This window comes from Hemiscyllium ocellatum, chromosome 34, assembly GCF_020745735.1.
Source record: "Hemiscyllium ocellatum isolate sHemOce1 chromosome 34, sHemOce1.pat.X.cur, whole genome shotgun sequence".
Classification (NCBI taxonomy): domain Eukaryota; kingdom Metazoa; phylum Chordata; class Chondrichthyes; order Orectolobiformes; family Hemiscylliidae; genus Hemiscyllium; species Hemiscyllium ocellatum.
Genome location: NC_083434.1, coordinates 30,329,669 through 30,356,945, shown reverse-complemented (window position 1 = coordinate 30,356,945; position 27,277 = coordinate 30,329,669). Strand labels below are relative to the sequence as shown.

General features: G+C 40.1%; 1 protein-coding gene across 2 annotated transcripts in view; it reads left to right on the top strand.

The window, feature by feature from the left end:
* The window catches only part of exoc2 (exocyst complex component 2), a 322,358-nt gene extending 296,495 nt beyond the window's left edge, over positions 1-25,863 (top strand). For both annotated transcript variants that reach the window (XM_060850316.1, XM_060850315.1), the window contains exons 24-28: positions 3,303-3,358; positions 8,907-9,029; positions 20,740-20,801; positions 22,124-22,183; positions 25,224-25,863. In XM_060850316.1, the coding sequence (XP_060706299.1) occupies positions 3,303-3,358; positions 8,907-9,029; positions 20,740-20,801; positions 22,124-22,183; positions 25,224-25,317 (395 nt within the window). In that variant the 3' untranslated portion in view covers positions 25,318-25,863. The remainder of the gene's footprint in view (positions 1-3,302; positions 3,359-8,906; positions 9,030-20,739; positions 20,802-22,123; positions 22,184-25,223) is intronic.
* Positions 25,864-27,277: the final 1,414 nt, after the last annotated feature.

Genomic DNA, 27,277 nt, shown 5'->3' with positions numbered 1-27,277 from the left:
CAATGAAGCAGTTGAGGTGGGGATTCCAAATAGAAGGGTAGATAATTATAGCATGCAAGTGCATTGCATTAAAGTATGGTGCCCAAAGCGTGAATACCAGAAAGTCTTAACAATGACAAGTACTTCTGCCTCTGCTGCGATATGACTGAATGCGAACCTGGATGCATAACTAATGAAGTAAGCAGCGAACGATTGTGAACGCCAAGTCACAAAGGGCATTGGCAGGAAGCACTCGGTGAAAGTATCAGAAGTGACATTTAACCAAAGAGAAAATTCAGTCCCTAATTTCTTCTATAAAAAAGCATAAGTCTAAGTTTATGATGTTCTTAATTATTGCTAAGTATTTAATAAGTACAGAAATAAGAACTGCAGGTTAACTTCACGGTAGGGAGATGGGAAACTGCCAATCCATAGTTATGGGAATAGAAACTGATTGTGATTGCAGTTTCCATAATTCTTTCTTCTTTGTATTTCCTCTGAAATAAAACTATAAAAACAGGAGACTCCATGCTTCATTGTATTGAAGTGTTTATTCTGTGAATGAGCAGATGCCCTGCACTCTTGGGTGCCAGACACACTATTGATTCTATCCCTCATTGAATATTTATGCATCCCTTCTTTTCAATTAAAGCTCCTTGGTTGATCTTACAATATGAATAAAACATAGAATTGATTTATGACCGATGTAACCAAAGATGACTACAGATGGTACAGTTTATAACACATTTAGACTATCATTCTGTGTGAAAATCCCACAGCAGTTCTTGTTCATTTTCATGTTCCATGTATCTGAGGATATGACCGTGTCCCAGAATATTTACTGTGTGACTCAATCCTGCCCCACTTTCATATATTTCATACCATTGCCGATTTTAGGCCATTCCCTTGATACCTTTCTTCCCAGCAGTTGAAGTCATGTCTGTATCATGAGAAGAACTTACCAGGTGGCCTCCTACTTTCCCAGGGCGAGCACTGGCATCAGAATCTGGGCTGATCGTCAGCAGAGCTGAAGTCAGTGAGGTAGGCCCAGTGACTAAAGATGGCGCCTGAAGATTGGCAACTTCAAAGTTAGTTTATGTTCAGTGTAGAAAGTGGTGAGGCAGAGGAGGAGGGATGGCAGCCAGGCATCATTGATGATGAGCTGGCTCAGGACTGATGGACTGTATCTAAGTCACATTTTTATTCTTAAAACTATTTAAAATGGTGCTGGGTCATGGCAACAGTGGAGATGCTTTTCATCGTATTTTACTGTTTTTCTCACTAAAATACAGGTGATAAAATCATTCATTCAAGGTCTAATAATTACCTCCAAGCTTCCCTTTGATATTGTAAAACCTGCCATTGGAATATCTGGTGGTATTGATCAGTATTTTAGGTGTCTTACATACGTACAATTTTAATATGTTGTGCATTGTAATTTAAAAAGGATACTGATGCAAATAAGAGATTATCAGCCAATTGTTATGATACAATAGCTATTCAATAATCTCCAAATCATATTCAATAATGGGTAGCTTCACTGTAAAAGTCTACATGTGGGGAAAAAAAACACAAGAATTTAAATTTTTAATAGTAATTTAATTCTATAGTAATTCTATAATAACTTTTCCATTTTCTTTCTCCTTGATTTCAGGTTTTACTGTTTTAATCTGACTTTTTATAATTACAATTTCCAAGCTTTCATTTTCGATTAAGAGTCTCATTGTTGTTTATGTGTCTCATTTCCAAATTAGAAGCAGCACTGATAAAATTAGTCTCACGTTAGCTACAAACCAACCTGAAATACCCATGGTGGAGTTAATCAGTTGTTCCAAATCTAAAAGATTGTCCTGTTGCATCATTATATATAACCAAATAAATCTTCAGCATATTTTAGGCACTAAATCAGAAAAGATTGCCTCGAAATGCATCATCACTTCTCTGGTCTTTACTATTTGGTTCCTCATAGGTTAAAAACTTGAGTTTGCTTTCTTTAGAGGTAAAAGGGACAAAATGAGGATAGAAATTGCTGGAAAAATAAATGGCATTAATGGAATTCAGCAAGTCCCAGCAAATGAGGAATAAGTTCTCTACTTCTGAGGATTTCCTTGTAGCATTATTAGATTTGTTATAGACTATTTGATAATGATTAATTGCTATGACTATTCAACACCTCCATTATTCTCATATCATGTGACTTTCAGAATAATAAACGACAAATCAGATGCACCTTGGGTTATTCTTGTTCAGAAATTCCTGTGTTGCTATAAAAATATTTTTGCTATATTAAATCCTGATACAGCATTCAGTATTGCATGGGTGAAAAATATAAAACTGGAGGCAGAATCCCCACTGAGACCAAATTTGTATGCTTTGTAGCGGTTCACAAAGAAGGCATGGCAATGCCATTAGTGATTGATCTTATCTGTCTGAGTTCCTTGACCATGGAAGGTGAGGTGAAAGGGAAGGGCTCAAATTGTGGGATTGTTCGAGACTGGACATGTGAGCCAAGATGATCGTTGGGACCCCTATAAAACTGTTGGCCTGCTGTACTCTGCGAGAATTGCCCAGGAAGTTTAAAACATTTGATTGGCAGTTCCCCTGCTTCCACTACCCTCACCAAAGTCTCCTGCTCTATAGAATCAGAGACTTAGACAGCTCTGTTTTACTTATCTGGATAGTCACCCAGAAATATTCAACAGGAAAAACCTAAACTACGCAACAGAACTCTACATTCATTCACTCTGAGCCCCAACTATCCCTCCAGACTACCTTGGTGAACCCTCCTACTACACTCACTGATTTCCCCAACACCCCCAAGAACTCTCTAACTGTCCCTTTTGACCACGCTTTCCCTCTAGCAACTCAACTACCTCCCCTGAATATGCCATTGCCTGACTACCCTTCCCAACCACTGATGCAGCTGCTAACCTACCCAAGTCACCATTCACAAACATTCATTCAAGCATCCATTTTTGAGATATTGTGCACTCACCTATTCATGAGGATTGACCCTGGACATGTAAACTTTCCAGATAGTGATAAATGGTATAAAAAGGTGTCTCTCTCACACGTCCTCTCTTTCTCTGTCTCTCTCCCATTTCTGTTAAAGCCAGTTTTGGGAAACCAAACAGGTGTGTTGTTCCTTGAAAGATCAAGTCCAAGATTTTTATCCTTGTAACAACTAATCTCGATTTAATTCAATTAAAATTGAACTTTAACTCAGTAATAGAAATTAATTCAGATAAGCATGATTTGCCTTTTACCAGCCCAAACTGTTACTGTAATGTTATATTATGCAATGTTTCTTTCAATCTTTTTAGGTGTCAGAACTTACTTAAAGGAAGCTTTAGTTAACATTATTGCTGTCCATGCGGAGGTAAGGACTTCAAATTAATTTGTATTGTTACAATCTTCACTTTGGTTCTAAGTTCTTCATATTTGTGCTTTAGCAGGTTCAGAAGCAACTTGTGCAGTCATGTCTTTTGGAGAGACGCAGAAGTTAGATTGGCTGGGTGACTATAGCAGTGAAATATTGTTTGCATTTGTTGGATTCAGTTAAGGAGCAATCAGAAAATGTCCCTACCATAGCTCCTTATTTCTGATTTCTGTTGTCAATTAAATCATGAATCCTGGAGCTTTGCACAGTTTATTAGAGCTGGCACTATTTCTCCTCTTTACAGTTACCCTTGGAAATTTAAATGTGAAAAATTAATGTGGATCAGAGCATCCACTGACTACAAACACCAAATATTGGGGATGCTGGAAATCTAAAACAAGTATAGAGGAACCACAATTATCCGAATTTCGGATTATCCGAAGGGGATCTCAAGATCCCAATAGAAACATTATATCAAAGAGTTGTTTCAACCTTGATCGTGTCTTTTGTTTACAGGTACAATGATTAAAAACGAACTCAGCTCAGTGAAATGCTGTCGAGGACAGTCGTGTAGAGTCCAGGCACTGTCTCTAAATGACTGACTTCCCACCCTCTCTCTTCCCCCCACACTTTCCTTGGAGTTCTACATTGGGATGTACCCTAAACCCGCCTTCCCCAGATAATCTCTCCAACATTGTCTTGTACAGGGCAGAAGTGGAACCTGTCAAAACATTGCAGTAAAAAGTTGTGTGCGTGTGTGAGCTAGTTGGAGACTTACCCCGTAAAGGCAGGAGCAATCTTACTGTTGGTGTACAGTCCTGCTGCTGAGGGTGGGGGAGGTCAGAGGGGGTGGGGGCACAGATGGGGGTTGGATGGTGTTTGGGAGTGGTTGGGGGGTGTGGGCGAGGGGTCGCAGACGGGGTCGGGGACAGAACAAGAGGGGGCGGGCAGGCTGGGGGCAGACAGGATTGGGGTCAGGAGTGCGGGTGGGGGTGGACAGGGTTGGAAGCAGATGGTGGGGTGGATATAGTTGGGAGCGGATGGGGTTGGGGGAATGGGGGCTCGCGGGCGATGTGCTGCTACCTAGTCACCTGAACGGGGAGCAGATTTGCCAGAAAACCCCAAGCCCCAGAGGAAATCAATTAACTGAATAACCAATTATCCAAATGGAATAGTGCTCGCCCATCTCGTTAGGATAATCGAGGTTCCTCTGTATAGAGAATGTTGGAAAAACTCTGGCAGCATCTATGAAGAGAGAAGTAGAGTTAATGTTTTGAGTCCGATTCTGAAGAAGTTTCAAATTGGACTGACAATGTTAACTCTGTCCTCTACAGATGCTGCCAGACCTGCTGAGATTCTCTCGCATTCTGTGTTTGAGTTACAAAGAGCATTTTTCTCTACCCTTTGTTTTGATGCCAATGTCGAGCAAATGATTCAGTTGCACAATTTGATGGCAAATCCATTGTATGTTGTAAAGCAGTTCAAATGGTCCACCTTTCATTTCCATCAGATACCATCTGAATTCCTATTATTTTAGAAATTTATACACGCAAGCTATAGTTTTCAACAAATATGGGACAGGATGTGTTCAACAATGAATTATATGACAGTTTTGTTTGACATATCAAAGATATCACTTGCTAATTTCAACTACAGAAATCAAATTCGACTGTTAATTCTCGACATGATAGAATTCACTAGGTGAGGATGGACCTCATTCAACTCATGGATCTGCCTGCCTAATTGCCTGAGGACAATCCTTGCGAGGACTTGAATATAAAAGCAGGGATGAACTTCTGAGGCTCTATAAGGCTCTGGTCTGATCATGTTTGGAGTATTGTGTGCAGTTTTGGACCCCCTTTCTCAGGAAGGACGTACATGTTCAGAGGAGGTTCCCAGGAATGAAAAGCTTAACATTATGAGGAAAGCTGAAGGACGTTGGATTTATACTTGGTGTTTAGAAGGATGAGGGGGGTATCTAATTGAAACATACAAAATATTGAATGGCCTCGACAGAGTGGATGTTGGGAAGATATTTTCCATTGGCAGGAGAGACGAGGACCTGAGGGCACAGCCTTAATGGGAAGACCTTTTAGAGTGAAGGAGAAACTTCTTCAGCCAGAGAGTCGTGAACCTGTGGAATTCATTGCCACAGAAGGCTGTGAGGCCAGATCATTGAGTATATTTACAAGTGAATACCAAGAAGATCAAGAGTTACAAGGAGAATGGTGTTGAGAAATTTGTCAGCCCTGGTTGAATGGTGGAACAAGTACAGCGGGTCAGGTAGCATTGGAGGAGCAGGGGAATCGACGTTTCTGTCATAAGTCTTTCCTGAAGGGCTTATGCCCGAAACGTCGATTCTCCTCCTCAGATGTTGCCTGACCTGCTGTGCTTTTCCAGCACCACGCCCTTGACTCTGATCTCCAGCATCTGCTGTCCTCACTTTCTCCTGAATGGTGGAGCAGACTCGATGGACTGAATGGCCTAATGTCTGCTCCTATATCTTATGGTCTTACTAAAGGAAGTGTCCTGGGAAATATTGGATGCGTTAGTAGTCATCATTAAAAATTCTATAAATTCTGGAGTACTTCGTACAGATTGGAATGTGGCAAATGCAAGCATGCTAAAAAGGAAGGGATGGAGAAAACAGAATTACAGATCAGTTAACCCAACATCAGTAGTAGGGAAAAGCTACAATCTGTTATCAAAGAAGTGATAACAGTAGGTTTGAAAAGCTTTAATGGGATTGGACAAAGCCAGCATGGGTTTATAAAAGACAAATCGTGCTTTAAAAATCTCCTGGAGTTTCTTGAGAATATAATTAATAGAGTGCATAAGGGAGAACTAATGGATGTGGTATATTTGGATTTTAAAAAGGTTTTTGAGTGTGTCCCTCCTAAGAGGCGAGTGGGCACAGTGAAATCACATGCAATAGGCATGGATCAAGAATTTGGATTAGTGGTGCTGGAAGAGCACAGCAGTTCAGGCAGCATCTGAGGAGCAGTAAAATTGACGTTTCGGGCAATAACCCTTCATCAGGAATACCGGCAGAGAGCCTGAAGGGTGGAGAGATAAGTGAGAGGAGGGTGGGGGTGGAGAGAAAGTAGCATAGAGTACAATAGGTGAGTGGGGGAGGGGAGGGTGGAGTGGATAGGTGGAAAAGAAGATAGGCAGGTAGGACAAGTCATGGGGACAGTGTTGAGCTGGGAGTTTGGAACTAGGGTGAGGTGGGGGAAGGGGAAATGAAGAAACTGTTGAAGTCCACATTGATGCCCTGGGGTTGAAGTGTTCCGAGGCGGAAGATGAGGCGTTCTTCCTCCAGGCCGTCTGGTGGTGAGGGAGCGACGGTGAAGGAGGCCCAGGACATCCATGTCCTCGGCAGAGTGGGAGAGGGAGTTGAAATGTTGGGCCACAGGGCGGTGTGGTTGATTGGTACGGGTGTCCCGGAGATGTTCCCTAAAACGCTTTGCTAGGAGGCGTCCAGTCTCCTCAATGTAGAGGAGATAGCGTTGGGAGCAACGGATACAATAAATTATATTGGTGGATGTGCAAGTAAAATTTTGGATGGATCAAGAATTGCTTGACAGACAGGAAACAATATGGGAATAAATGGGTCATTTTGCAGCTGACAGACAGAGATGAGTAGGGTTCTAGAAAGATCACTGCTTTGGACCTAACTATTGGCAATATTTGTAAGTCATCTGGATGAGCTAACCAAATGCAACATTTCCAGGTTTGCTGATAACACTAAACTGAGTGGGATTTTGAGTTGTGAGGAGGATGCAAGGAAGATTTAAATGATTCAGCCAAGTTGAATGAGTGGGCAAACACGCTGAAGATGCAGTATAACGTGGATAAATGTGGAGTTATACACTTTGGTGTGAAAAACAGAAAGAAAGCATACTATTTAAATAGTGATGTTTTGATAAGTGTGGATCATCTGGGTGTTCTTGTATACTAGTCAATGTATGTAGACTGGTACATGCAACAGGTATTTAGAAAGCCACATGTCACATTTGCCTTCATTTCAAGAACATTTGAGCTCAGAGGTAGGGATAAAATGCTGCACTTGGTGAGATAATACCTGAAGGATTGCATGCAGTTTTGACTTTCCTACTTTAGAAAAAATATATTTGACATAGAGGAAATATAGTGGAGCTCCACCAGGCTGATACTGGGGATGGTAGGACTGTCCTCTTGAGGACAGATTGGTTCATCTGTGCCTTTTTTCACTAACGTTCAAAAGGATAAGAGGAGATATTATTGAAACATCTAAATTCTAACAGGCTGGACAGTCTAGATGCAGAGAGGATATATTTACTGTTTGTGACGTCCAGAACAAGGGGACGCAGTCTCAGGAGAGAGGGTAGATCATTTAGGATTGAGAAGAGGAAATATTTATTCACTCAGGAAATCCCTATCATAGAAGGGTATGGAGTTCAAGTGACTGAATATATTCAGGAAAGAGATTGATACAGTTTTAGACTTTTAATGGCGACAAGGGTATCAGAGGTGGCGATGGGGCAGGATTGAACAGATTGGTGGCAGCAGACATGCAGTGATGAATAGAGCACCACATTTGAAAGTGCTGTTGTGGCGTTTGGGGGGAGGTGTTTTCCAATGATGGATACAGGTGTGAACTTTGGTTGGAAAAGGAGAAAACAATGGATGGTAGATACAGGAAATAATTAGGGCACCCTTATATGGGACTGGTGGAATGGGAATAGTGAGGGAATATTGAGATGGCAAAGTCAAAAGGGTAGAGCAGGAGGCATTATATGAAGTGAGAGATTGACAGAGAATAGGAGTGCATTGAACTTAGGACAGGAAGCTTGATGACTTGGGGTGGAGGTTGAAAATGATGAGAAGTTTCTTGCTGTAGAGACAGAATGAAGAAGATACAAACAAATTAGATAGCAGTATCGAATAGGGGTTGTATATAAAGTTTGAGTGGTAGAAGAGGGAGAGAGAGAGAAATAATGAAAAAAGAAAAGTATGCCAGAGAATTGGGGAAACAAACGTAAATATAATTTGTTGATGAGATCAGCATAGATACCATGGCAGTTTGTGTGAGGCATGTGGAAGTCGCAACGAGGCAAGAAGGCCTTGTTTAGAGAGAAAGCTGTCATCAGCCTTTACCAATTTTCCATCAAGACCATGATATCATACACTCATCCACAATGGATGGCAGGACTTTTGTTCACGAGAATAGGCATTCTGAAAAGAGAGGCAGTAATGGGTTGTGATGGCTGAGAGGGTGAATAGGATAAAAAGCAGTGACCAGTTCTTACCCAATATGAAGTTTTATATGATAATGGTAAAAAAAATAGGGATATGCAAAGACGGGAATTTAAGATGATGACTTATACAATAGTATGTGAGATATGGCATACGTAAAAAGGAACTGCATACGTAACTTTTCTGCTGCCCAGACTGTATTTTCCAAATGGTATTTGGAAGTTGAAATTCTCTTCAAGGTAAAAGATGATCATAATGCATTAAGTAAGCTAACATCCTATCTCAATAAAATATTTTTATGTATTTATAGGTGTTTACAATTTCTAAGGAACTTGTCCCAAGGGTTCTTTCACGAATTATAGAAGCTGTTACTGAAGAAATGAGCCGACTGATGCAATGTGTGTCATCTTTCAGCCGAAATGGAGCGTTGCAGGTATTAGAGTACTAAAGTTTCATTCATTTACTTGGCTAAATTTTATTTTGACTTTGGTTATAATGCATTACATTAAAAAAAACTCTACTGTCTCTGAATGGTTGATCAGTGTTACTATACTAGCCTTTGCTTTAGTTCATTCAGCTCAATTTTAAAATTAGCCAGATTAGTTCTTTATATGCATAGACATTTTAAAACATGCTTTGTTAAATTACATTATTTTGTGACATTCAATTTTAATTAGTGATATAGATTGTATACCATAGTGCGGAAACTCTTTACAGATAGGTTAAACCTCAGTAGTTGCTTTGTACTCTTGTCCCTAGGTAATAGCTTGGGAATTTATTAAGTAGTTAAAACTAGTAAGATCCAAATGCAGGTTTGAAAATGTAATAATCCAGTTGCAAATTTAGATTGTGAATGGCTTTGATACTAGAATGAGTGTGCAAACTAAAGTCAAACCTAAGATTGTGAAGAGTTAAACCACATCCCCACCCCCATCCCTCAGAAGGTTTTGTTCAGATGTTGATTTTTGAACCAGAATGAAACCAGAGTTCCTGTCTTGTGGATCTTTGTACTAGATGAGGAGAAAGGTGTGTCTAAATGCAGTGGTGTAGATGTCATGCACTTGCATAAAGATTTTACAATCTGAACAGCCTAAAGCCCACAGCAAAATACATCTGGACTGTTCTGGTCTTTTATGCAAACCTTAATTAGCCAATTCCATATTTGAACATTTTTCAGTTATCATTTCCATTTAAATATGATTTTTTACTTTACATTTCTTCCTCCACCCCCACTTTACATCCCATAATTCTGTTTACCTGAACATCACAAGTATTTTAGAATCAAACTACTTAGCGTTAGTTTGGACTTTCCTTCACTTAATATATAATTTATGAACCAATCAGTGAAATTAGGAAACCAGCTCTGCTATTGCTTGATTTACCCGAGGCACCAGTCCACCCTTTCCTGTCCACCACAGGCAAAAGAAGATAGATAAGTTTTGCCAAACCATTTATTTTCCCCAACCTATCTCCATTCCAAGGAATTACCAGCTGAGAGATATCAGTGCCAAACCTATTTATTGATTAATTGTAGAAACAGGTCCATTTAGTGTCCGTCGTTCCTTGCATAAACTTTCATTAATTCAGTAGCATTCCCATTCCAGTCCATTGTCCTCTGTACAAATAACTGCGTTCTTCTGTCTTTGAAATTATGACTCTTGTTCTTGTGTGAGCCAGGTTTAGGTTTAGCAGTTCTTATCTTTGGAACTTAATTCTGAAACTTGAAGTTCTGAAGGACTGCTTTTCTGACTGAGGTCTGCATTTTGAAGATTGATGTTAAACAGAAGCATTCTCTCTTGGGTAAATATAAAGGATCCAACACAATGGATTGTGGTATGCTGCAGAAAGTAACTGCTGCTCCAAGTGACAAATGGCAATAGTGTCCACAACCTTTGACCTTCTGATCACTATGATCAAAATGCAGTCCACAGTTCATATCCTTGCCATCTTCCCTTTCATCGCCCAAGCCCATAAGAAAGTACTTTGTACATTGTGCAGCTTATATGATTTGCAGTTACTTTCAGGTTTTTAGGTTGATGCGCAAAAGTCACATCTTTGTAACTTGTCCAAGGTGCTCTGATGTAGTCCATTTTCCAATCTCAATAGATAATGGCTGGCCTCAAATCATTCTGAACTGGATGGAGGCCAACCTTTGATCATTCCTCTGGAAATGCTTTTTGTCTTGTAGTTAATCTCAGAAGAGCTACACATCCTATCACAGTGAAATACTAGTTAGTTTGTATCATTTGAAACTCCTTTGAATAGGCAATCTAATCTAAACCACTTTTAAACCCTAGCAGCAGTCACAGCAGCAATTGTCTGATTATCCTAAAGTGGTTTCAACAAAGCACGTTTTGACAAATTACAATGAGAAAATCTTAGCTAATCACGTGTGGTCATGTTTTGGCTGACAAATTGAAAGTGACAGTCATACTCAAGATAGTGGAAAATATGCTTAAAATAATTAAGTATTAGAACAGCAATGCTTATTTTCTCCAAGTTTTGGAAATATGAGAAAAAAGTGAGTTCGGTCACTTCTGTTGTTTTTTAATGTATATAGTTATTTTTCACATTGGTACTTGAATCACTTAGCTAATTAGCAAAAAAACTTACTAAATTAGAAACAGTATGTAACGGTTCATGGCATCTGTTACCTTACACTATTATGTGGTCTGTGGTGCAACAGCCCTTAGAAGATAAGGTTGTTACATGAAAGCATTTAGATCTGGTGCTTTATCATCCAGTGAAGGAGCTAAGACTCACTCTTGGCTTCAGGGAGATATTGCAAACACTGGGTATCCAGTTGGTAATGCTTTCAGTTTCAGCCAAAACTAATGTGTTCCTATGTCACTTATCAGAGGACTGTTAATGCAGTGCCCAATAGTTTATCATCACATCACAACTAATTTAAGATCTGCAAGTTAAACAGTGTTGTAGAGCTCTGCAACCTGAACAGTATCAGAACTGCATATATAGCAAGAATTTAGGAATGACTGCACCTGCTATAAATGAGACAGTTTGCTTTTGATGTCTGTCCCATTAAGATTTTGCTGAGGATATGGTTATGTTTACAAGCTTCAATTGCATTTTGAATTGACAGTACTTCTGAACTCTGCTATATATATAATATATATAAATCTTGAAAATTCATCTGAGATTAACATAAAGGAAGAACTTACTTTATATAAAATCTTACACTACTTTCACCATTAAACCACCCGATGAAAGAACAGCGCTTCAAATAAACCTGTTGGACTATAGCCTGGTGTGTGTTTTTTAACTTTGCCCACCCCAGTCCAACACCGGCACCTCCAAATCATGGCCACTACTTTCATAATAGGAAAGATTGTGCTGTCACCAAGACTAGGACTGGATCCAGTACAGCTTTCTTCCTGGTAGGAATGGGAATGTAATGTTCCAGAAAATAGTGAGAATGAATTTAAACTTGTAAGGCATGGATGTGCGATAACTAATAAGCCTAGTTTTAGAAGAACTAGTGAGGCCAAAACAGAGAAGATGAGGAATGGTGAAAATAAAGTGAGGGAAGGCTTGTGATCATAGAGGGGCTACCTTCCAATGGACAAGAAAGAGATAAGGGCAGGGTGAAATTGTATGTATGTAAATGCATGGAATATAGGAAACAAATTTGGGGAATTGGAAGCAGAAATTGCTGTACAATAGCAATGACAGATGTGACTGAAGCCAGAACAGGACTTCTTCCTTAACATCCCCAGTTATAAGTATATATTCTTGTTACTTAACATCCCACTTTTTAGTAGAAGCTGGGTACGTGAACAAAAAAAAAGGAGGTGCTGCAGCTGTTTTGATCAAATGAGATGCAGTACCTGAATGAGAATCTTTGTTTGGAAGTGAGTAACAGGAAAGGAGTAGTGACCTGTATGGATATTGAATATAGACCTCTAAATAAATATGGAAGAAGTAGAAGGGAGCATTCGTAGGCAGTTTATGGAAACCTGCAGGACAAGTAGAGTTGTAATAGTTGGTGATTTCAATTACCCTAGGGTAAATTGAGAAAAAGATAGAGTATGGGGCACAGAAGGGAATGAATTCTTGCAATGTGTGCAGGAGAACTTTGTGGATCAGTACATTTCTGGTCCTATAAAGGAGGAAAGCTGTATTGGATCTGGTGCTAGGTATTGAGGCAGGCTAAGTGGAGAACATCAGAATATTTGGGAAAGAGTGATCTTAATTAAGATTCAATATTACGTTGGAAAAGGATAAAAAGCAGTCAATAGTTAAGATCTAAACTATAAAAGGGCAGATTTTAGGGGTCTAAAAGTTAAATTGAAGCAGGCTGGTTACAAATGCATTTTGATAGATAAAACAGTGGATGAAAAATGAAAGACTTAAAGATAGATAAATAGGGTGCAAGCTAAGTAAATACCCATGAGAAATAAATGAGGTATCCAAAGCTAGGGTACCCTGGATGAGTAAGAATATTGATGAAAAAATAATGATAGAATCCTTACAACGTGGAAGCAGGTCATTTGACCCAACAAATCCACACCACTGCTCCGAAGAGCATCCCATCCTACCCCCTTACCCTTTCTCTTGTTTTTATGCATGATGCTATATAATTTGATTAATCCATGATACTAGAATGCATATAATACAGGATGAAATTTCCCAATCCCTAACCTCATTTCCCATGGCTAATCCACCCAGCCTGCACATCCCTGGATATTGTGGGTAATTTAGCATTGCTAATCCGCCTAACCTGCACATCTTTGGACTGTGGGAGGGAACCGGAGCATCTGGAGGAAACCCACACAAACACTGGGAGAATGTGCAAACTCCATACAGACCATCACCAGAGACTGGAATTGCATGCGGGTTCCTGGCGCAGTGAGACAGCAGTGCTAACCACCAAGCCATCATGCTGCTAAGGAGACATGATGCATACGGGAATAATAAAAGCAATAGAAATCAGGGTATCTCAAAACCAGGAGAAAGGCCAACACTGAAATAAGGAAAGCAGTGAGGAAAGGATGGCAGGCTGTGCTTAAAAAAAAGTTGTAAAATGTTCTTCAGCCATAATAATAGTAAAAGATTAGTGACTGATGGAGTGGGGCCCGTAGGGAACAAGCAGGGTAAACTGCTAAGTGAAGCAAAGGGTATGGCAGAGGTAGTAAATCAAAACTTTGTTTCTGCCTTTACAACAGTAGAAGTTTGTGACACTGGCCAAGTTGAAAACCTGAGTGCTGAGCAACTGAACAGTACAATGATAGTTAATGAAAAGGTACTAAAAAGGCTGGAGCATTTGAGGTAGAGAAGTTGCCAGGCCCAGGTGGAATGGATCCTAGATTGATGAGAGAGGTAAAGGAGCAAATTGCAGAGCCAGTTCGTGAAATTTTTTAGTCCTGGTTGAACACAAGATTAGTCCCCGGGGACAGGAGGCTTGCAAATGTGACACCATTGTTTATGAAAAGGGCAAAGGATAACCCAGGAAATTACAGACCTGCCAGCTTGACATCAATAAAAGGAAAATTGATGGAGGCCATAATACAGGATAAGGTAAATATACGCTTCGAGAGAAATAAGTTAATACTGGCCAATCAACGTAGCTTTGTCAAGAGCAGGTCATGTCTGACATATTTATTTGAGGTTTTTGATGAGATAACAAAGACAGTGGATGAGGGTAGTGCTGTGGATGTTGTATATTTAGACTTTCAGAAAGCATTTGGTCTGGTGCCACATGGCAGGTTGGTTAGCAAATTAAAAATGTTTGGGATTGATGAGTCCTGGCAACATGGATTCGAAGTTGGATAGACATTAGGAAACAGGGAAGATATAGATGGGCATTTCTCAGACTAGAGACAAGTTGAAAGTGGTGTTCTCAAGGGATCGGTGTAAGAACCCTTCACTTATTTGATTCACATAAATGATTCGAAGATGGGGAGGGCAAAATCTCTAAAGTTGAAGATGGTACTAAGCTAGGAATAATAGTAAATTGTGAAGATGCTGAGTGACTTCAGAGAAACATTGACAAGTTGGCCAAATGAGCTGTTGGCTGGCATATGAATTTTTGTGCATTTGAAATGTGAAGTAATGCATTTTGAAATAGAAAAATATGGAGAAACACTACAGGCTCAAAGATACAACTTTGTGGGGAGTACAGGAGTAGAGAAAATCTCAGGGTTCAAGTGCATAATTCTTTGAAGATGGTCAGGTATGTTGAAATACTTAATAAGAAGGCTTATAGGATCCTTGGGTCTATAAGTAGAGGAGATGCAAGGAAGTGATGCTACGTGTCCACAAGTAATTGGTCAAACCATATTTGGAGTCTTGTGTTCATTTTTGGGTACATTTTCTAAGATTTTTGAGAATAGTACCAGGAATGAGGAATTTTAGATACAGGAAAGATTAGGGAAATTGCACTTGTTCTCCCTGGAACAGACAAGATTTAAGATGTGACCTTATTGAGGTGTTCAAAATTGTGAACAATTAATGAAGGATTCTGTTTCCACTAGTTGATATGTCTGTAACGGAGGATCACAATTTCAAGATTGTAAACAAGACTGTTGGGAGTGAGATGAGAAAAAGCTTCTTTACTAAGAGTTGTTAGTGTTTGGAATGCGCTGCCTGGGACAGTGGTGGAGTCAGATTCCATAGTAGATTTTAAAAGAGAACTGAATATATATTTGAAATTTAGAGAGCTACAGATTTTAGGGCTGAAGAATGGGACTAGTTGGGTAGCTTTTTTGGGAACCAGTACAGAAATGATGGGCCCTCTTTATGTACTATGAAATTCTATGATTCTAAAATTCTGACTAGTAATCCAGAACCCCAGGTGAATGCTTTGGGGATATGAGTTCAAGTCTTACCATAGCAGCAAGTGGAATTGAAATTCAAAAAATAAATCTGGAATAGAAAGCTGTTCTCAGTAATGGTGATTATAACAACCATCATTGATTATTGTAAAACCCTCTCTATTCTCATGTCCTTTAAGGAAGAATGTCTACCAATCCTTAACTGTGGTGGTCAGCACGAGTCTCCAGACCAAAAGCAATATGGTTGACTCTTGTATGCCTTCTGAAATGGCCTAGCATGCCCCTCAGTCCAATGGGTGACTATGCTAGCCTTACCAGTGATGCCAACTGTCAATGAATAACATAAAAAAAAGCTTAAAGTTCTGAAGCATTTTGCAGCCATTTGAGTACTTTCTCAGTGTAACTAAGATAATGTGATAATGAGTAGACAATCTTTTTCTAACTGATCTTGCTTGATGATAAATATTGACCAGGACTCCTGTGGTGGGTAGCACCACTAAAGCTGAAACTTAGAAGATTATTTGCTCTTGATTACTAATGAGATTAATATTAGACATAACTACAGATATTGTTGGTCTAATATATAGACCAGAAAATGTAGGAACAGAAATAAGCCATTTGGCTCATCAAGTCTGCTTTGCCATTCAATGAGATTATGGCTCTGCTTCACTTTCTGCCTTTTTTTCTTTCACCGTTGATTCCCTTACTGATTAAACAAAATCTGTCTATCTCAATCTTGAATATACTTAATGACCCAGCCTCTATGCCATCTAATTTAAAGAATTCCATAGATTTACTACCTTTTGTGAGATGAAATTATTACTAATTTCTCTCTTAAATGAGTGACCGCTTACTCAAAGATTATGCCACTCATGCTACATACTCTCACAAGGGGAAACAACCTCTAGCTCTCTGTCCTATCAAAGCCCCTTTAGAGTCTTATATGTTTCAATAAGGGCTCCTTTTATTTTTGTCCACCTGTACAGGCCAAATCTATTCAATTTCTCCTTGTAAGAAAATCCCTCCATATTCAGGGTCAATCTTATGAACCTTTCGGGTCTGCTTGCGATGCCAATATATTTCCTCTGAGGTAAGGGAACCAAAACTGTTCATAATATTCTAGGTGTGCTCCAACTAGTGTTTTGTTTAGTTTCAGCAAGGCTTCCCTATTTTCATATTCCATTCCTTTTGAAAGAAAGCCCAACATTTATTTGCCTTTCCTGTTACCTGTTGAACTTGGACGCTAAATCTTTTACTTTATGCATGAGAACTCCCAAATTCCTTTGAGATGAAGAATTTTCTGTCTTTCTTAATTTAAATAATATTCAACTCCTCTATTCTTTCTGCCAATGTGCATAACTTCACATTTTCACCCATTATATTCCACCTGCCAATGTTTTGCCCACTCACCTAACTTGTCTACATCCCTCTGCAGACTCTTTGTATTTTCCTCACCAATTGCCTACCCATTTATTTTTGTGTTATCCGCAAATGTGGTGATCGTACAAAACTTCCTTCATTCAATTCAATATATAATGTAATTTTTGTGTCCCCAGCATTGATCCCCGTGCAACTCCCCAGTTATGGGTTACAATCCAGAAAATGCCTCCCTTATTCCAATTCTCTATTTTCTGTTAGTTAGCCAATCCGCTATTCATGTCAATATACTACTCAACACCCTGGACTCTTTTCAGTAGCTTAACATGTGGTAACTTTTCAAACACCTGCTGGAAATCTAAATATACTGCATCCACTAGTTCCCCTTTATCTATCCTGCTTCTCACTGCTTCAAAGATTTCTAGTAAACATATCAAGCATAATTACCCCTTCATGAAGTCAAGCTGACTCTTGCTTGATTATATTATATATGTCTAAATGCACAGCTATTAAATCTTTTTGGTAGACTCTAGCATTTTCCCAAAAGCAGATTTTAAAATAACTGACCTACAGTTTTTGTGTTGTTTTGAAGAAGGATGTCACTTCAGAAGTGACGTTTGAAAGAAGGCATTTTAACTTGAATCTATAATGGATCAGGTTAAAGCTTAATATTAATCATTGTATATCAGGTTGAAGAAGTAGGAGACAAATGGGATTTAGAAAAATACATATTTTAAAACACCTACATATTGAACTTCTGTTCCAGTTGGTGGTGTGTTATCATTTTTGTTCATTAGGTATATGGAATCGACCATCATAGACATACGGAACTGCAATGTAACTTGCTCTCTGTTTTCCTTTCTGACCTCCAGTCTTCTATCTTTTGCTACTTGGTGAGATAATGAAATTGGTGATTGCCCTTGTGGAGAAATTAAAGTACGCATTACCAATATGTAGGCATCAAATTTGCCATGCCATCCTGATTCTTCATCCATCTATTGACATGTTAACTTTGAACCAATGCTAGATTTGTAAAGCCAGCATAAGATTATATGCAAGCAAAATACTGCGGGTGCTGGAGGTCTGAAATAAAAGCAGAAAGTGCTGGCGAAATTAGACCGATAAAGATCCTTCTAAAGGGTTGTCATACTGGACTCAAAACATTAACTGTGTTTCTCTGTCCACAGATACTGCCAGACCTGCTGAGTTTCCCCACCACTTGTTTTATGCATGATGTTGTATGATTTGATTGACCCTTGATACTAGAATTCATATAATACAGGATGAATTTTCCCATTACCACAGAATCACACATGTTAGAACACTTGTTAGATGAGCATCTTTACCTAGTGCAGAACCTCTGCCTTTTCCCCACACCCTTGCATGTTAACTTCATCCAAATAGTCATCCATTCTCCTTTTGAATATCTCAATTGAACTTGTCTCCCCTCCACTTCCAGGCATTGCATTCCACACCCTAGCTACTCACTGTGTGAAAATGCTTTCCTCACTTCATCCTTGCTTCTTTTGCAGCTCATTTAAATTTATACCCGTGTTTTTGTTCCTTTTATGAGCAGGAACATTTTCTTCAAGTCAACTCTCCAGCCCACACATGATTTTGAAGACCTGTATCAGATCTACTCTTAACTGGCTTCTCTTCAGGAAGAACAATCCCCAACTTCTTCACTCTGTCCTCATAACTGAAGTTCTTCAACCCTGGAACCATTCTTTAAACCACTTCTGCACACTCTCCATTGTGTTCGAATCCTTTCTATAACATGACTCCCAGAACTGTACTGCAAATGTGTTGCTGGTCAAAGCACAGCAGGTTAGGCAGCATCTCAGGAATAGAGAATTCGACGTTTCGAGCATGAGCCCTTCATCAGGAAGTCCTGATGAAGGGCTCCTGCTCGAAACGTCGAATTCTCTATTCCTGAGATGCTGCCTAACCTGCTGTGCTTTGACCAGCAACACATTTGCAGCTGTGATCTCCAGCATCTGCAGACCTCATTTTTTACTCCCAGAACTGTACACAGTTAAGGTCAAATACAAATTCAGTATGATCTCTTCACACAATGTATCTGTATTAATAAAGCTGATGTTTTATTTACTGCTCTGTTTACCTATCCTACCATTTTCAATGATATGTATACCCAGGTTCCTCTGCCCCTGCACCCCCTTTAGAATTGTACTTGCATTTTAATGTTGTCTTTCAATGTTTTTCCAATCAAACTGCATCATCTCTCACTTCTTTGCATTGAAATTTAACTTCCACTTATCTGCCTACTCCGCCAAATTGTGCATGTCCTTCTGAAGTTCTGTATTGTTCTCCGCACAATTTACTATTCTTCTAAGATTGTGTCATCTGCAGGCTTTCAAATTGCCCTCTGCACACCATTATTTTAGATCACAAGATATTATTCCACTTTATGTTCCATATAGTCATCAAATAGTTCCATGTTTTACTAATTGGATTAGAAGGTATGGTTCAGTGATTTCTGCTCAAGCCATATGTTGTAAATATGAAGTTTGGTAGCTATATGATGTACTGTGTCTCACAGCACAGCTCAACTGTATTAAAAGTACCAACCTCAAGAATGAGAGGATCATACAGAATAATGATATTATTTAATATGACAGCATAACATTGCATGCACGTTTTAGATGAGAGTCAGAGCTCGAAGGAATGTTGAGAATAAAGCTACTAAGTGAGTATTTTATATCAGTGTTTACTGTGGAGAAGGACACAGGATATAGAATGCGGGGAAATAGATGGTGACATCTTGAAAAATCTCCATATTACAGAGGAGGTGGTACTGGATGTCTTAAAATGCACAAAGGTGAATAAATCCCCAGGATCTAATCAGGTGTACGTAGAACTCTGTGGGAAGCTCGGGTAGTGATTGCTGGGACCCTTGCTTGTTTATATTTGTATCATCGATAGTCACAGGTGAGGTGCCAAAAGACTGCAGTTGGCTAACATGGTGCCACTGCTTAAGAAAGGTAGTGAGAAGAAGCCAGGGAACTATAGACTCGTGAGCCTGACGTCGGTGATGGTCAAGTTGTTGAAGGTAATCCTGAGGGACAGGATTTACATCTATTTGGATAGACAAGGACCGATTAGGGATAGTCAACTTGGCTTTGTCATGGAAAATCATGTCTCACTAACTTAATTTGAGTTTTTTGAAGAAGTAATGAAGGGGATTCTTGTGGGCAGAGTGGTGGACTTGATCTATATGGACTTCAATAAGACATTTGACAAAGTTCCTCATGGTAGACTGGTTAACAAGGTTAGATCACATGGAATACAGGGAGAACTAACCATTTGGATACAGAACTGGCTCGAAAGTAGAAGACAGAGGTTACTTTTGTGCCACAAGGATCAGTGTTACGTCCACTACTTTTCACCATTTATTTAAATGATTTGGATGTGAACATTGGAGATATAGTTAGTAGTTTGCAAATGACACCAAAATTGAATGTGTAGGGGACAGCGGTAAAGATGACCTCAGAATACAACAGGATTTTGTTCAGATGGGCCAGTGGGCCGGGGAGTGGCACATGAAGTTTAATTTAGATAAATGAAGAGTACTGCATTTTGGAAAGGCAAATCAGGTCAGGACCTATACATTTAAAATGGTAAGGTCCTGGGGAGTGTTGCTGAACAAAGAGACCCTGGAGTGCAGGTTCATAGTTCCTTGAAAGTGGAGTCTAAGGGGCAACTTTTTCACACAAAGGATGGTACAGGTATGGAATGAACTGCCAGAGGAAGTGGTGGAGGCTGGTACAATTACAATATTTTAAAAGGCATCTGGATGGGTATATGATTAGGAATGGTTTAAGGAGATATGGGCCAAGTGCTGGCAAATAGGACTAAATTAATTGAAGATATCTGTTCAGCATGAACAAGTAGGACTGAAGAGTCCGTTTCCATGTTGTATATCTTTATGACTCAATAAGATTTTTTTTTCTTTAGGCCAGGCTGGAAATTTGTGCTCTTAAAGATGCTGTTGCCTCATTCCTGACTCCTGAATGCAAGTAAGATGGAAAGTTTAGTCATAGTTTCATCATTTTGATTATTGCTGTTTCCAAAAGAGCTTTTTGGCAGTCAGTTCAAGCTTTTTAACTGTTGCAAGAATTTGTATATCCTGGTACAATTGTGCAAAGTCTTAAGTGTAACCTGACAGATCACCATCAAATTACTTTTAAAATGCATTTTTCATGCTGTCAGTTTTAAGTGGTGATGATATACATTTTACATTTTAGTGAGATGACTCTTCCGCTCCTGTGATACTCAAGTACTTTGTTAATGGTTGCAGTAAAGCATCATTTATTTTAAATGAAAATATATCAAGTGATCTAGTGTTTGATTAGATTAGATTAGATTACTTACAGTGTGGAAACAGGCCCTCCAGCCCAACAAGTCCACACCGACCCGCCGAAGCGCAACCCACCCATACCCCGACATTTACCCCTTACCTAACACTACGGGCAATTTAGCATGGCCAATTCACCTAACCCGCACATCTTTGGACTGTGGGAGGAAACCGGAGCACCCGGAGGAAACCCACACAGACACGGGGAGAACGTGCAAACTCCACACAGTCAGTTGCCTGAGGCGGGAATTGAACCCGGGTCTCTGGCGCTGTGAGGCAACAGTGCTAACCACTGTGCTACCGTGCCGCCCACAGTTGCTTCTAGAATTGTTTGTGTGTGTTGGACAGAGTTGAGAGTGTAGTGCTAGAAAAGCACAGCAGGTCAGGCATAATCCGAAAAGCAGGAAAATCGATGTTTCAGGGCAGAGCCTTGCATCAGGAATGAAGGGCTCCAATCCGAAAAGTAGATTCTCCTTCTCCTGGGATGCTGCCTGACTTGCTGTGCTTTTCCAGCAACACACACTCAACTCTGATCTCCAGCATTTGTAGACCTCACTGTCTCCTGTGTGTGTTGGGCAGTGTACTGAATTGTGATCAAAGAATTATGACAACTCTATTTAGGGTAGAAAATCGAATATATTGGCCAAACTGTAATAAATTCTTTAAATATCGCAGTTCTGAACATATAGAACTTAGAGAATCTACTTAACTGCTCTTTATAAATGGATTTCATTTAGTTAGGTTCTGTCTAGAGTTCTGCTGAAACCTATAGTCAGTATAGTTTAGTTTAGAATAATTGCTTTTAACTTAGCATTTGCCAAATTCTTAATCCATACTAATCTTGAACTATGTGATCTCACCTAGTCAATATTGTTCCATGTTAAATAAAGTTTAATCTGTTGCCTTAATTTAGTATTATGTCTCCAAGTATTTTAGACACTAAGTTCTGTGTATTTCTCTCTGTTTTCCTTTCTGATTCTCTAGCTATAGCTTCAAACAAGCCCTTGAAGCACTGCCCCAACTTTCCAATGGAGCAGATAAAAAGTAAGTTATACTAAGTTTTAACAAAGCTTGTTATACTTTTAAATTAATTCTGGAGAACATAGTCTGTTTTTTAGGGTGGCATTCTTTACCAAAAACCAGTGAGACTCCTCAAATACAAGGATATGGGATGAATAGGACTTAGTGTGAGTCAGAACCTAGGCAGCAGATTTTGACATGATCTTAAGATTATGGAGGATGGAAAATGCTAAATTATCCAGGATTGTGTTGAATGAGTCCGGTTAAGAAATAACTAAGGCACGGTTGAGGGTTTCAGCACTAGATGAGCAGTGGTAGGAGTAGAGTTGGTCAGTGTTACAAATCTGAAAATAGACAGTTTCAGTGATTAACAGATGTGCAGTTGGAAGCTCACCTCAGTATGAAACTAAACAGCAAATAGTCTATTTCTGTCTTCAGTTCCCAGGGAGGTGAATAACACTGGGGGATTAGTGCAATGTTTATAGTGAATCAAAAACAATGACTTTGATATTTGTAATGTTTAGGTAAAACAATGACTGCAGATGCAGGAAACCAGATTCTGGGGTAGAGTGGTGCTGGAAAAGCACAGCAGGTTAGGCAGCATCCGAGGAGCAGGGAAGTCGACGTTTCGGGCAAAAGCCCTTCGTCAGGAATACAGGCAGAGTGCCTGAAGGGTGGAGAGATAAATGAGAGGAGGGTGGGGGTGGGGAGAAAGTAGCGTAGAGTACAATGGGTGGATGTGGGTGGGATGAAGGTGATAGGTCAGAGAGGAGGGTGAAGTGGATAGGTGGAAAAGAAGATATGCCAGTAGGACAGGTCATGGGGACGGTGCTGAGCTGGAACTGTGCCGGTAAAACTTTGATGGATGTGGAAGGCTCCTTTGGGGCCTTGGATAGAGGTGAGGGAGGAGGTGTGGGTGCAGGTTTTGCAATTCCTGCGATGGCAGGGGAAGGTGCCAGGATGGGACAGTGGGTTGTTGGCGGGTGTGGACCTGACCAGGTAATTACAGAAGGAACGGTCTTTGCGGAAAGCGGAAAGAGGTGGGGAGGGAAATATATCCCTGGTGGTGGGATCTGTTTGGAGGTGGCGGAAATGTTGGCGGATGATTTAGTTTATGCAAAGGTTGGTAGGGTAGAAGGGGAGTTCTGTCCTTGTTACGGTTGGAGGGGTGGGGCCTGAGGGCGGAGGTGCGGAATGTGGACGAGATGTGTTGGAGGGCATCTTTAACAACGTGGGAAGGGAAATTTCGGTCTCTAAAGAAGGAGGCCATCTGGTGTGTTCTGTGATGGAACTCATCCTCCTGGGAGCAGATACGGCGGAGGAATTGGGAATACGGGATGGCATTTTTGCAGGAGGTAGGGTGGGAAGAGTGTAATCCAGGTAGCTGTGGGAGTCGGTGGGTTTGTGAAAAATGTCGGTGTTAAGTCGGTTGTCATTAATGGAGATGGAGAGGTCCAGGAAGGGGAGGGAGCTGTCAGAGATGGTCCACATAAATTTAAGGTCAGGGTCGAATGTGCTGGTGATGTTAATGAATTGCTCAACTTCCTCGCGGGAGCATGAGGTGACGCCAATGCAGTCATCAATGTAGCAGAAGAAGAGATGGGGAGTGGTGCCGGTATAATTACGGAAGATGGATTGTTCTACTTGGCCAACAAAGAGACAGGCATAGCTGGGGCACAACCGAGTGCTCATGGCTACCCCTTTGGTCTGGAGGAAGTGGGAGGATTCGAAGGAGAAATTGTTAAAGGTGAGGACCAGTTCGGCCAAACGAATGAGAGTGTAGGTGGAAGGGTACTGTTGGGAACGTCGGGAGAGGAAGAAATGGAGGGCTTGCAGGCCCTGGTCGTGGCGGATAGAGGTGTAGATGGATTGAATATCCATGGTGAAGATGAGGCATTGGGGGCCGGGGAAACGCAAGTCTTCAAGGAGGTGGAGGGCATGGGTGGTGTCTCGAACGTATGTGGGGAGTTCCTGGACTAGGGGGATAGGACAGTGTCGAGGTAGGTAGAGATGAGTTCAGTGGGCAGGAGCATGCTGAGACAATGTGTCGGCCAGGATGGTCAGGTTTATTGAACTTGGGAAGGAGGTAGAACCGGGCAGTGCGGGGTTCCTGGACTATGAGGTTGATCTCCTGAGGTTCTGTATAGTCTGGGAGATGATGGTTTGGTGATGGGGGGGTGGGGTCATGGTCGAGGGGTCGGTAGGAGGAGGTGCCCTTGAGTTGGCGTCTGGCTTCAGTGGTGTAGAAGTCAGTGCGCCAGACTACCACTGCACCCCCTTTATCTGCTGACTTGATGGTGAGGTCAGGATTGTTTAACTTGTGGCAATTTCTGCTCCTCCAGTACTGGGTGCACTGCTTGAATCTGTGGTTGTTTCGCAATCTGATTAAATAGCTCATATCTTGGCCAGGGACTGACTTCATCCTGATTCCAGTTTACACCACTGCCCACCCTCCCACCACAGGTCACAGCTGATGTTCATGTTAAACACTCCTGATCAGATCCTAATCCTGTATTTTCCTCTCCACCCCTCTTATTGCCAAGGCCACTACCTCAGTTTGTGTTTGGCTCTCTTGGTGAAGCTCTGAATGTGTGCCTAACCTGAGATGCATTTAGATTCCCTATCTGGCCACTGTCCACCCTTCCACAGGTCACAGCCTGAGTTCTTCTTCCACTCTCTGGTTGCTTTGTCCATCCATAGATAGCTTACATCTTTCTCAACATATGTCGCAACTCAAATCTATGCTGTCTAATACACTTTCTTGTGGACAAGTTTCATTTGTATTTATTATTTCAGTAAAAGGAAAGCAGGATTTTTGTTTCATTTGGTTTTTGTGGATGAACACCACAAATGCCAATAATGAAACAAACACAGAGACTGCATTGTACTATGTCAATTAAATTCGCAATTAAAACCAAGATGAACTGACTTAAATATTCAATGCAATTTAAGATTAATCACAATTTTTTAAAGTTTCTTTTTTATTTCAACCCTGAATAAACTAAAATGTGATTGTTTACTGTTGGGAATGAATCATGAGCTCACTGCTGTTTCATCATGACAGGTTACTTGAAGAGCTCCTCAACAAATTCAAGAGCAGTATGCACTTACAGCTTACCTGTTTTCGACCTTCAACACGAAGCATGGTAAAGACTTGACGGTGAAAAGGCCTGTGGGTACCTTATACAGCATGACAGAATTTAGCCCTCTTTTTAAAAATGATTCTACTATCGATATTTCTCCCAACCAACTTAAATTAATACTTAAACCGCTGAAGTAGAATTCTAAAATTCCTACAGTTTATCCATAGTTTCCTTGATATTTGTCAAGTATACTTTAAAAATGTAATCTGCAACTCTTCGTGGTTTCGTGACATAATCGGTGTTTTGGACCTGGGAGTGGCACAGTTTTGCGAAGTTGCAAACATGAAAAGAAAAGTAGTCAGAAGAAGGCATTCAAACAACAGTGATGAGTCCAGATCCAAAAGAGAATGTTGCAAGCTTACTTTTTAGTATTTCCCATATGTTATTTTTAGGGCCTCTTAGAAGACTTGATGCATTAAAGCAGACAGTACTTTTGCAGTTTTGTCATCAGTAAGTTTAAATAGCGAGAATTGTGAACGTTGTTGGATTTGTAATGCTTTAATTTCATGGAAGAGACTTCATTTGAGAGCGTTTTTTGCTTATTAATTTCCATGTATTTAGTGAACTTCATGTATTTCAAAACTTCTGTTTATCAAAAATGCAAATAAATTCAGTACAATGTTTTTGTTTTGTTTAGTGTTTCCACCAATCTCTCAACACCTTCATAAAACTAATCATAATTTTCTTGATCATTAACTTAAAATAATCAGAAGAGATCAAACAAAGAGATCAAGCATCAACTAGTGTTAGCATATTATAGGCTTTTGACTAACTTCTTGGAGTCAGAACCTGATTGCACCAATTATGATTGCAAAGCATCTGTTAAAAATATACAAGTATTTAATTGTGATCATAGCAGGGATAAGTTTAAGCTTGCAGTTATATTTTGCCTTGTGCTCAAGCACCATGTACTTGAATCATCATTCTATGCCTAAACAGGTCATTTAACAGAGCTGATACAAATTTTGAAGATTTTCTATGTATTTATCAAAGTTATGAAAGTAAACAAACTAAAATAGTACAAAAGGAGCATAGTTGTAAAGTAAATGAACAATAATACATATTCTTGAAATTCTAACTTGCAAGAATTGTTAAGCTATATAGTTTCCAGATTTGTTTAAAATGAAACCCTTTTCACATTTGTCAAAATTTTAACACTTTCTGGCCTTCCCATCATCTGCCTGTCATCTTTTCTCTAATTTCCCTTAAGTTTCCTATCTTAGTCTCTTTGTCATACCTAATGATCTATAATTCTGGCATTTTCAGTGGAATTGAGTGTCCTCCCTGTGGCAGGTTGAGGCTGTCAAATGGGCAATTAGTACCCATTGTGAGAGGCTAATATTCATGTAACATTAGGGAGGTGGCTCTCTTTCTGGGTGGGAACGGAGAGCAGGATGGAGCCCAAAAAGTAAATGCTGTCCATGTGCTTGTGAGCTTCCAGGGAAAACCCCTCACTCGTGGGCACTCCTGATCAAAGAATCTGCCTCTGACAAATTGGGGAAGCCATGACAACATTGCAATCAGCTGCCGCAATCCTTGACTGTCAACCCGTTACCACAATCACTCACCTTGTGCCCATATCCATGGGCAATCCTAAACCTCAAGTGAGTACAGTGTCAGCAATAGCTGCAGACAAGTTATAAGAATGGGTATAGACCACAAATGGGCAATGTTCCTCTATGTCTATCAATGACTTGACATACAGGAGAATATTGTGTCCAATTTTGGGTGCTCTCGGAAGAATATCATAGTAAGACAGCGCATAAGTAGTTCCCTCAGATGTCACCAATTTGGAGAACAAGGAAAATTTCTCAACAGAAGCAAGAACATTGATGATTTCTGATTGCAGGTGTTTAGAATGTGAGGGGTTCCGATAAGATAAATATAGGAAAAACTATTTCCAATAGCTTCTGAGGTAGTAGCTAGAACGTATAAATTTAAGATCATTGCCACAAATACATACTGAGATGTGATC